The sequence below is a fragment of the Trachurus japonicus genome, chromosome 12, assembly GCF_045865225.1.
Source record: "Trachurus japonicus isolate A0001 chromosome 12, Traja_1.0".
NCBI lineage: Eukaryota > Metazoa > Chordata > Actinopteri > Carangiformes > Carangidae > Trachurus > Trachurus japonicus.
Genome location: NC_140918.1, coordinates 1138484 through 1150933, shown reverse-complemented (window position 1 = coordinate 1150933; position 12450 = coordinate 1138484). Strand labels below are relative to the sequence as shown.

The following is a 12450-nucleotide window of genomic DNA, read 5'->3' as shown; positions in this document are numbered from 1 at the left end:
AAGAATACTAAAGTGGGCCCCTACCCCCTGACTTTTCCACTTTGTTTTCTTAGACTACGTATGTATTATCATTTTTTATTTAGCCTACTTTGTTTTGATGCTAATGCAGCATTACTATGAGTATTAGTCAGGGTCTTATGCAGAATAAATCAGTCATACAAAGTTTTTTTTCTGTGAGCCCTACTGGGCGCTGGGCCCCTAGAGTTATCATCACCTTTCTCCCCTAGACAACGGCCCTGCCCTTTGGAGCCTACGTACATAAAATTTCCATTTACACAGTGAAAATAATGAATGGTGGATATGTACTTTAGTTGTGTATGTAGGCTATGAGTTCCTATGGAAACTATGACACCATGCCATTAAAGTATAACATGGGTCTGAAATGATTTGTTTTTATATAACATATCATCATATCATATAATTTAATATCATATTTAGTTAGTTTAGTTTATTTGAAAAGGGACAATGCACATTAATAAACATTAGTAAATAAAAACACATACTGCCAGATTGTACAAGGCGACCTTTAAAAAGAGCAAGAATGGAATAAAATACAAAACCACATGGGGTAGAACACATTCTATACACATAATAAATGTACATACATAAATACATACATAATAAATACACATTTGGATGATGATAACATCATGGCTTAGTCAGGCTTATATATCATATCATAACATATATAGATGGAATAATATGATGAACCATACGTTTATCTTTTGTATTATTATTGTAGAATAGTTTGATTATTGTAATATTTGATATAAAATATAAGTCTATTGTATTATATAATATTCAGTCATATATAAAAAGTCATAATGAAAAAAAACACAACATTTTGTTAAACTTCAGCTCCTGTGGAGATTTGACAGCAGATAAATAAAGGTGTCGGTGCTCTCTGCTGGACAAACAGTGAAAACACAGTTTGTATAAACGACCTCAGTCTCATCTGAACCAATCACATCATCTTCATCTTCATCAGGACAGAATATTGGAGTTAAAAACAGACATTTTGAGGATGTTTTAGTGTCTTTATTAAACAGACTCATCCATGAACACTGTGTTGTGTTGACTTCACCGTGTTTGAGCTCCGGCCTCGACACTCGACACTCGACTCCTTATCGGTCTGATGCTGCTGATGCTGCTGATGATACGTTATCATCAGTCTGATCTCTGAGCAGCACTTCCCTCGCTCTGCTCTGCTCTGCTGCCTCTCAACAGAAACACACTCACTGTCTGACATTTCACTTCTGAGTGTAGAGGTTTATCCACAGATGCATCGATTATCTCCCAATACCGCCTTAAAAATGTCACAACACCATGAAAAACTGCACAACATAACGTTCACTGTCCAAGCTGGTTTCAATGGGTTTACATCTGTTTTTAGGTATTTTCTTAGATAGTTTCCAGTAAAGACCAGAACCCCCCCCCCCAACCCAGTCTCTTTCTCTCTTTACAGCGATGACTCAGAGTCACTCCACTGCAAAAACTCAACATCTCACCAAGAATATTTGTCTCAAAATGTCATTTCTAGTCAAAACAAATCTCGTTATACCTAAAAAATAGTATATTTATACATATACATACAAAAAGTAGCTTGTTTTTAGACACTTTTTACTTCTTTCAAGCAGATTTTCACCTGAAATAAGTAGAAAAATCTGATAGTGGAGCAAGTTTTTCTTCCTTATTACAAGCACAAAAAACTTGCTTTCAAAACTTGATTTTTCTACTTAGCCTATTTCAAGTGAAAATTAGTTTGAAACAAGTGAAAATTATCTTATTAGTCTTATTTAAAGTGGAAAGAGATTAGAAATGAGACATTTTGACAAGAAATAAGACAAATATTCTTGGAAAGATTTAGAGTTTTTGCAGTGTGTGTACCAGTTTCTCTGTCGTGACTCAGACTCTAATGAGGAGAAGGGAAAATCACACATTAACCTCACTGATGTGGATGACGAGGCGTTCAGGGACTCAGTGAGCAGCGTGGACACCTGAGCTGCTGCTGCTGCTGCTGCTCGTCAGACTGTGAGATAAGATAAGATAAGATAAGATAAGATACTTTATTGTCCCAGAGGGAAATTCATTGTGGGCAGAAGTGCAGACTGTGTAGACTGAATCACCATACAAACACACACAACACAGGAAACACATGGTAGCACAAAACAGCCACATGACAACAACATCACAGTACAAGCACATGATAACTTAGCAAAAAGTACTTTATTAAAGTGTACTAACTCATTTTATACTAAAACTGAGGCAGCTGGTGGAGATATCAGTGTTTCCTCATCATCCAGAGGATTATCACAGACACACACACTGATAACAAACAGCACATCCATTCCTTCACATTTTCAGGTTTTACTTCACTCCAGTGTTTTTCGTCTTGTTGGAGTCTTCTGTTGTCAGCAGTGACGGTTTTCTTTCCAAAACTTTCCTCAGCCGTTAGTTATCTCTGCACTGCTGCAGATTTATAAACTCATGCACCCTTTACAGTAAAATAAAAGCTTGATTTGATGATGAATTTATGAGTAGACAAGGTCGCGCACATCCAGTTTTAAAGGTGCTGGCCTCAAACACAAATGTGGACAGGAAAGGTAAAAAAGGAGACCGCACACATCAGCTCCCTTATGTGCAGATTTATTAGCACATCAACAATAGTAACGTTTCGAGCGCATTGCTCTTCTTCAGACTAACTCATACAAATCAGACGCCCCATTTTTAAACCTTCTCTTACTCCACACCATCCCAACAAATAATAAGTACACTGGACTTTGCTCTCTGTTGATTGGACCACTCTGTGACTTTGTGACATGTCAGGCTACAAGATGAGACTGTTGTTCACTCATGACGGACAAATATGGACACATGTGCAAACACACACGTAATCTGTATGTACTGTCTAGAGCTAAACCTCAGCTCTGTATACTACCTGCTGCCAACATGTCATGTCAAATGTCATAAGTAAAAGTATGTTATATCAAAATGTAAAAAAAAAAAATATATATATATAGAATAATACGAAAAGAAGAAAAAAACAAAAAGATATGTATGTATGACAAATATTCTTATTCTGTGGGTAATGGGGGCGGGACTAGATAAGCTTTTGCTTCTCCCGCTTTTCCCTTTCGGCCACGTGATTAGAGCACTGGAATAAGAGAGTAACGACACTTCCATTGTATTGTATTATTTGAACGAAGATGATGAAGTGTGATGATGATGATTTAAATTGACATGCCCGAAATAAACAAATTGATTGATTGATTCCCCTGAGGGTCACATGATGAGTCACATGGTTAAGGGAAATGCATCAACACACCTTGTGCAAAATAAAAACATACAAAAAAAAATATCTGTCAAAACTCCATCATAATTTACTGTAAATAGATCAAAACCCATCAGGCCGACTGGCCGTCATAAAGATGAATTTATGAGACATCAGTTCATGGGAACATGGTGGTTGAGTGTAAATTAAAAATTGAAGATATTTCAACATTTGTCATAGTTAAAGCAGAAGTAAGTGATATTTTTGTGTTAATCTAAGTCTTAAATAGTTGTATCTTCCGACAGCAATCACTTCTATAGAGTGTTTGGTCTGAAACACGGGTCTGTCAGTCACTCTGCTCTGCTCTGAGCCCAGGAGAAAACATTTATCGTATCCTACAGTTTTTATCCAATGAGGAGAGAGAACGGCATAAAGGGGCAGTCCTCTCTGTGTGTGCAGCCAAGGGATGCGCCTGAATGTGGTGACGTAGGGACGAGGACTGTTATGGTGCGTTCAAGGCAACTCGTAACTGGTGTTTTTCCGACCGTGAAGTGGTACCAGTTCGATCTGGTACGAGTTCACGGGTCAGAAGTTACGAGTGGCCGTTATAGTGACTTTCACAGGTAAAACAGGTCGGAGAAACACGAGTGGCTCGAACGCTACAAAGTCGTAAGTTGTGACTTGAAGCTGTAACTTACGGTTTCAAAAGCCTGCCTGGAACGCAGCATTAGCCAAAACCACCGGATCGCTTACTTCTGCGATAGATAGATAGATAGATAGATAGATAGATAGATAGATAGATAGATAGATAGATAGATAGATAGATAGATAGATAGATAGATAGATAGATAGATAGATAGATAGATAGATAGATAGATAGATAGACGTGTTTCACTTGTAGCAAAGCGAAACGCGTTGTTCACACAATAAATTGTATCAGCATAGAGTCGTATCAGTGTGCGGTGGCCGTTCTTCTCTAAACATTTGTTTTGTGTTTGATCATGAATCAAAGTTTCTATATATTAAAGTTTCTCTTTGAGATTTGTGTCTTCATAGATAAAAACAGAAACATACCGTAACACTGTATTGAGTGTCTGCATGTGATTTTATGGAGTCACTGTAAAACGGTCAGGTACAATGAATCAACACAGATGAATGATAAAATCCTGATTAAAAGAAATGAATCAAACTGCTCTGAGACTCTTTTAGCTGGATAATGTGACACATGTCAAAGTGTTGACTTATTCCATGATCCCATGTGAGGTCACTGATCAAACGTTTGCCCGTGAGGTTTCTGGATTCAGACGCTCAGAGAGTTCACAGCTGTTTTCAGGAGCTGTAAGATCAGAAACACACTGTTTGTGTCAAACTGTGGAAAAAGTCCATTTAACCAACGTTTAGAAACAGCAAATGTAGGAAATGAACAATCAACAAGATGATTCAAAAATCATAATTAATCCATGAGATCATTTGAAACAGAATAAAATCAGTTGTACTTACGGGATGGACGGTCTTTGGCTGAAAACAAGAGAAAAGACAGATCAGTTGGAAATGAGCTTGTTTCAGTTATAAAATCTGGATAAAAATGTAACCTCAAACACTAAAATCTAACTTTAGCGAGAGTCATTGAATCAGATGGTCGGTCTACTTTTCTCTCTCACCTTTCTTGTGTTTATACACCAGGAATGCAGCGACAGTGATGAAGACGGCAGCGAGAGGATTCAGAGCAGAGATGATGGGGACGGTGGTGTTACTGGGCTTCTCTGGTGAATAGAAAACATCCCATATTAAGACCAGTACAGATAAACAGGTCTGTTTCCATTCAGCTGGTAATCTACTGCCCCCTTGTGGAGGCAGCAGGTTATTGTCAACCATCTCTAGTTTGTGCACAGTGCTGCCCTGCTGTGTCGTGTCGTCAGACTGTGGGAAAGTTGTAGATATCCACTATGTGAATTACAGATATCTGTGACTGAATTACCACTAGTACTAATTCCAGTTACAGATATCTACAACGTAATTTCTCCTAGTCAAAACATAATTACAGATATCTGAAAAGGGACATGTATATATCTGTAATTGAGGTGAATTAAAGATATCTAGAACTGGAATTATGACTAGTCAGAATCAAGTTGTAGATATCTCAAACTGGAATTAGTACTAGTGGTAATTCAGTTACAGATATCTGTAATTCACATAGTGGATATCTGCAACTGAACTGTAGATATCTGTAATGACAAACCCCATACACATGAATGGTTACAGTGACGTCATCTGTCCCAGGAAGAACGTAGTTGTGGATCTGAAATGTTCTTTTTGACGAGAGGCAAAACTGAATTACAGATATCTACAGTACAACACATATCCAGTCTGGCTTTTAAATGTTAAATCGGTTTGACATTAGACAGCAGGTGCTGTGTCTAACGTGACACAACTTTTAACCTTAGTTTAACATTTGCTGTGCTTTTCTCTTAAACACCACATGCTGCACTTAGTTGATGAGGTTTATTAACCAAGAGATGAGCTGGTCAGCTTTTAAACCATTGTCTCTATGTTCACAACTGTTGTTGAAGATGAATTCTCAGCTCATCTGTAGAAAAAAGACTAAAATATCCAACAAACCACAGACATGAGATCACATTCAGGAACTGCTGATGTCACTCTTCCTCTTACCCATGTTGGTCTCAGCGATGGTCGTGTCACTGGACTTCTCTGTTCAACAAAACACAATGAAACAAAACCATCATCACACAATGTGCAGGTGAAGCAGGTCAGAGCAGAGACTCGTGTGTTCATCATGTGTCACATTCGTCCACTTATAACCTCAAACCTTTTCTGACAGAAAAATGAATTAAACAGTGAGATGAAGTTGTGCAGATTGTCAGTGCACTCAACATCTTTCCAAGAATATTTGTCCTTTTTCTTGTCAGAATGTCTAATTTCTAGTCAAAGCTAATCTCTTTTCACTTAAAATAAGACTCATCACCTAAAAATTAACTTGTTTTTAGATCATTTTCACTTGTATGAAACAGATTTTCACTTGAAATAAGTAGAAAAATCTGCCAGTGAAAGACAGTTCTTTGTGTTTGTAATAAGAAAGAAAAACTTGCTCCACTATCAGATTTTTCTACTTATTTCAAGTGAAAATCTGCTTGAAAGAAGTAAAAAGTGTCTAAAAACAAGCTACTTTTTATGTGATGAGTCTTATTTTAAGTAGAATGAGATTTGTTTTGACTAGAAATAAGACGAATATTCTTGGTAAGATTTTGAGTTTTTGCAGTGTGTCTTCTCACTCTCTGCACTTTGAGCTTTTCACCACCGTGAGGCGCTGCAGACCAGGAAGAGACACAACAAATGTGCAGGATTTTCTTGGCTCTAATGAAACTAAAGAGCTAAACACATGGTTTTCTTTGACGTCTCCTCTTTTTTTGTGTAATGTGATATTTGTTGTAGATTATTTGGATGTGGGAGAAAAAGCCAAATTAAAATGTTGTTTATCACCTTGATCATTTCTGATTACAACTGTTCCCATGTTGGTCCTGATGTGAGCTTTGTCCAGTCTGGTGACGATGTCGTCCTTCAGTCCAGAGAGCTGAAACACACAGTCGTAGCTCCTCCAGTCTTCAGCTTTGACCGATGAGACGTCCAGGTCAACAGTCATCTGGAAGGTTTCATCGTGGTTGGGGAGGATCTCTCCTTGGTCCACCTCCTCATGAAGCTCCTCTCCATCTCTGGTCCAGAACATCACAGCTCTGTGAGGGAAGAAACCTGTAGCGAGGCAGCTGACTGGAGAGGAGGGGGTCTTCTGGAGGAGAGACACTGAGGGACGGACTGGAGGATTTTAAAAACAAGACATAAACAACATCATCATCAGGACTGTAACTGTTTCCTTCATGTTGATGAAATATAGACTAATTTAATAGAAATCCTGCTTGATCATCACCTATGGGCCTCTACTCATGAATGCATGGTTTTGGTCCTGCTGCGTTCCTGTGATTGCAGAATTTCTCGGTTGCAAGGTTTTACTGTTGCATTTGTTTCATGTGTTTGTCTGTTTTTGGTTTTCCATCATTTCTGTATTTGCAGAGTTAGGCCATTGCTGCATATTTCTGTAGATTATTTGCAGCTTTTTTGACTATTGTGGCATGTTTGCCCTCGTTGGCCACCATATTCAAGGCTCCTGTTGATGGTGGCGGCCAGTATTTCCTTTTCTTTGCAGTCCTGACAGCTGCTGCTGCTGCTGCTGTCTGGGGCAGGAGGCTACACAGTTGAGCCCGAGAGGAGGGGCTCAGTTTAAATGTTGTGTTTGAAACTGTAACGAACCAATTTACGGACTCTACCTTTAATTATACGGTATCAAACAATGATAAATAAAATGCCTGGTACAACCTTTCCCTGAGTAATGTAGTGGAATAGAAGAATAAGGAGGAATGATGGTTACAGTTGGTACTGATGATTTCATACTGTAAAACACATCTGACTTTTATAAATCTATTTATGAGTAAAGGTTGATAGGTTACAATCCTGGATAAAATAAATATAAAAATGAACACTTTTGAAAAGTCCAGACAAAGTGATATTTTTCTGTTCATTTGTCTCTTGGAGCTTCACTCTTCATATCAGTTATTGTTAATAATCAGTAGATGCATCATATTCGACACATTAAATTAATGATCTACCTGTTAGAGAACCACCTGCATATTCCAAATATTCCTTCAGTAAGTGAGCACAGACGTCGACAAAATGCCGCCACCCTCTGTCTAATTTTCCATCCCACTCCTGTTTAAGGGTTTCAGCCTGGGGGACTGCAGCGATCCACGTCACATTCTGCGGGTCTAATGTGAGGAAGTCGTCTCCATTATAACCCCATTTAAAGAAACCACCAGTCTCTTGAGTCTCATTGTCAAACTCACAGCCAAGATGCTGCTGGAAAATGTGAAAACCTGAGACAGAGACAGTGAGACAAAGAGATAAAGTGTCATTCATCATCACACATTGATTTGCAATTCCACTGCAACTCATCTGGCCTTTACAGTCTGCACAGCAGTTGAGTAAGATGGACAACCGAACCAGGTTCTGATCACAAATGATTGATGATAACAATAACTATCAGAAATACTATTATACTACTTCTTATTCTGCTCTATTAAAGTACAAAAAATAGAAATAAACCAATAAATCAGGTAGTAAACATGTCATCAGTAACATACCTTCAGTTTGGTTTAACTGCTGCTTCAAACGGTCTGTGACACGTCTGGCCATCTCCTCCCATGTCTGAGGTTCCCCATAAATCCTTTCCTTTAATTTTCTCAACGAGTCCTGTCTGGACTCATGTCTTTTCATGCTGCTGTCATAGTACGACACCTGAACATCATCAAGGTAATCTGATTTCATGAAGTCAGGGGTGTTCGTGTGTCCAGAGGAGAAGAAGACCTCCAACCTCAGTGAGTGTTTGCCTGCAAGACAAAGAGGATTCAAGTTGAATTTATTCAATTTTTTGAATTACTCAAAAAAGACACAAGAAAACATTTATATAGGCTAGGCCTTATTTATAAGGCTTTGTTATTGCCATGACCCTGTGTTCCTTGTCTTGTCTTCATGTGTGCTCCCAAATGTGTCTCAACTGTCTCGTTCCCTCATGTATTTAACCTCTGTTCCTGTGTTTCCCTGTTAGCCTATAAATCTCTCTGCCCCCTAGCGGCAGCAGATCTCTTTGCTCTGTAGGTGGGTCTAGAAACGAGCCATAGGAACTTTCTGAGTCTGGAACACCGTTTGTGTTGACCAATCACAGCGCTCTATCTGTTTACTCCATGATTTTTGCTTGGATCTGAAGAGATGAAAAGATGTTTTCTTCGGTTTGTAGACTATGGTGTATAAACGACATCTCTCCAGCATCTCTCCTCTCCACCATCAAAAAAGGTGGTTACTCACTCCATTGATGTTTGTATCATTTATCACAGATCTCTTCAATATTTCTGTGGTGAAATTATGATTGTTTAGAAACTACAGACCTATAAACTCCCTTAAACATAGAAGATAATAATAATTGATAAATACAGTGCAAACAATCAATGATCAATCCTCTCAAAAGTTGATTTTGGCACATTCCTGGCAATGAACCTCAGCCTCGGTTTCTGACCTGCTGCAAATGCCCTATTCACATTGTTAACCTTGGCTAGTTTATATTAGCCGAGAGATTATTGTAACTGTGTGAGGCAAAAAATGTGTAGCAATGTTTAAAAAAGTATACAAAAATACCAACAACAGCACTAACAACAGGATTGTTCACCATAACTGCTTAAATCATGATTTTATTGCAACAACTAACAGTTTATAAAGTGTCCCAATATAGCTGAATCTTTTGTCCCATATTACCAAACACGCTTTGGTAATAGGCTATGGGACAGTGCTAAAAATGCTAGTTGACAAAAAAAGAAACGTGTATTTGCAAAAATGAAATTCCTCCTTCAAAGTTTCTTCAGAAACAACTTTCTGGTTACCAACAATTGATCAAATTCATTGTTTTCTGTCAAGAGGTGTTATGGCAACAATTCAAAATCGTTTTTTGTGATTGGCTGGTAATAATTTGATTGCAAAAGGCCTCAGACCTTATATGTCCCATATTACCTGACTTCACCCTATAAGTATGGCTCATACTCATTGATGGATCTTAGCATCAGCAAAATGGTTGATGTCCAGCTTGAAAAGGTAAATATATAAATGAATAGAAAATTATCTTAGCCGTAATACCAAATTAGTATTTTGATTATGTCAATCCAATTATGTCTTAAGTATACTTAATTAATAGAAAACAGATTGTGCATACTATTATGCCCATTTGAGAGAAACAATCCTCTGTGGGCCTTAGATCAGTAACATGTGTTTGTGCATGCAATCAAGTTTGCACACGAACTACGACGGTATCTGATCGTCTTCCAACCTCTGACTTTCGTTCTTGAAAGAATTTCACCGTGCGCAAGGAGGTTCATGGGAAATTTTCAAAACTCCTCAGTAATAATCATCAAACTGAAATCTACTTACAGGACATACAGTATGGACACACATATCCCTCTTAAACTGAGAAACTAGACCTGGAACCCCGAAAAACAAAAACCCCAAAAATAACTAAAGACTGCCAGAAACACCTTTAGTCCTCTCTTCTTTTCTGCGGCTGGCAAACCAGTCCAAACTGGTTCTTGTTGCTAGGCAGAACCACCCTTTAGTGGTCAATGATGAGCTTCTTCTCAGCCTTTTCAACACCATTTCATGTTCCCTTTTGGTAGCCTACCTTCTGGGATTTTTCCCCCATGACCTTTTGTTGGGCTGCTGGACACCTTTTTAAGGTTTTATACCAGTTTTTTCTTTTGTTTGTATTTTCAAATATATTATTTTGCATCTACTGTACTACTGTGTTTCTGTCTGCATTTAGTAGTATTTAAAAGTATTGTACTTTTTCCTTTACTTTATTAGTTTATTTGGATGGGACAGTGCACATCAATGAACATATAACAACATGTAAATGTGCCGGATTATAGCAACAATGCTAATTTCCATCCGGAGTCCCAGAACATAAAAACAGTACAGTGACAGGAGAACACAGTTATATACGCGACATGACAAAGCAGACAACAAGATAAAAAACAGGTCAGATAATCAGGCCAGTAATGGAACCTGGACAGTTTGAGAGATAAATAAAGTGCAAGGTGCAAAAGTGCTGGGCCAAAGTGACAGGTGCTAAAGTACATGGGTACCAAGTTGTATTGCACGGTGCCTTAAAGTGCACTCAGTTTAAAGTGCCAGGTGTATTGCATTAAATAGCGCATCGGATTAAAGTAAAAGTAAAATTAAAGTACGACATGGTATGTTATCCACATATTATAGCAACTAAATATTCTATCCATATTCACGTTTCTATTGCCGGTCTCACTCAAGCACTGCAGGTATTACACAACCGCACCCTGACTTATTATTGCACACGAACCAGCCATAAACATTTGCACACAATAACTATACCTCAATATACCTTCCCACTCAAAATGTGCAGTGTTTTGTTATGTCTTAGCTCTTTATTTTATTGTATTTTTTTAATTTCTCTTTTTCTTTCTTTTGTATGTACAATAGTTACATACATGTTTTTTTATAGATGTTCGAAAATAAAATTCATTCATTCATTCATTCATTAGGTCCTGTATTTCTCTTCCATTGTGACACAGTTGAAACACTGTAAAATTAGTGAACACGTGTCTTGGGCTTAGAAAGATCTCCTTATATGGTCTTGCCAACAAATCGAATTGAAATATATATAAATAAATGTAATAATGTTACCTGCGGTTGCTACGTAGCAGAGGAGCAGCAGAACCAGGAGCTTCTCCATGTTGCTCTGACAGACGGAGCTCAACTGGACTGGCCAGAATCAGTTGGTTTCCACTTTCTGCATGCTCATGGCACCTGTGAGGGACTTCCTGTGGGCGTTAAGTAGGCTACTTAACTCTGTCTCAGCTTCTTTGCTGCCAAAGTCCAAATCACATGTAAAAGAGAAACACGATCCTAGTTCTCACCCGAAGATGATCCACTTGATTTATAGAACATTTATCAAACACTGATAAAAATTTAGGTTTTCAGCAGCAAAATAGTTTTCCTGACAGTAGCCTACTTAATGTTTCAGTTATCAAAAGACTTTCTTTTTTCTGTTCTTGACTGGATTTGAACTGTGTGTGTAACCGTTTCTCTTATGAACAAAAACCTGATTGACTTGTTTCTGTTTTTAATTCACAGCAACAAGGTCAGTGTCAAAAATGTTGAGTATCAAGCTCAAACTTATCTTCACTTTTTCTTTGTGATGATAATGAACTCACTCATTCCATCAGTTTATAGATACTTGTTGGAAACAGGTGCGTTGTATGGCTGAGACAGGAATCAAACCCTGGATTTCATGACTGGAAACCCAGCAAGCTAACCTCTCAACCACAGAGAACCTGAAATCAAGAGTTTCATAAACAAAAACTGTCCGATGATAGCTGAATAGCTGTGAAAATTGAATCAAGTGTGGAGCTAAACCAAGAAAGATAGAGATGGTAGGAAAGATGCCCTTTGGGGTTAATTGGCAAGCGGTCACCTTATCACTGGACTATAGCAATAATTACTCATTTAAGGATTTACACCGTCAACAATGAGATGATTTA

General features: G+C 38.1%; 1 protein-coding gene across 1 annotated transcript; it reads right to left on the bottom strand.

Moving 5' to 3' along the window:
- Positions 1 to 4542: 4542 nt before the first annotated feature.
- On the bottom strand, positions 4543 to 11642 carry LOC146976754 (major histocompatibility complex class I-related protein 1-like). The gene is made up of 7 exons (XM_085794283.1): positions 11594 to 11642; positions 8479 to 8724; positions 7948 to 8211; positions 6789 to 7099; positions 4933 to 5032; positions 4772 to 4789; positions 4543 to 4607 (listed from the first exon to the last, which is right to left on the bottom strand). Exons 1-7 carry the CDS (start codon positions 11640 to 11642, stop codon positions 4543 to 4545), a joined length of 1053 nt encoding a protein of 350 aa, XP_085650409.1.
- Positions 11643 to 12450: the final 808 nt, after the last annotated feature.

Coding starts and splice junctions, on each gene's coding strand:
- LOC146976754 (XM_085794283.1), bottom strand. CDS start 11,642: ATGGAGAAGCTCCTGGTTCTGCTGCTCCTCTGCTACGTAGCAACCGCA. Junction 7,100..7,947: donor TGCAGGTGGTTCTCTAACAG/GTAGATCATTAA, acceptor AAAATCCTCCAG/TCCGTCCCTCAGTGTCTCTC. Junction 5,033..6,788: donor GGACCAACATGGGAACAGTT/GTAATCAGAAAT, acceptor TATTCACCAGAG/AAGCCCAGTAACACCACCGT.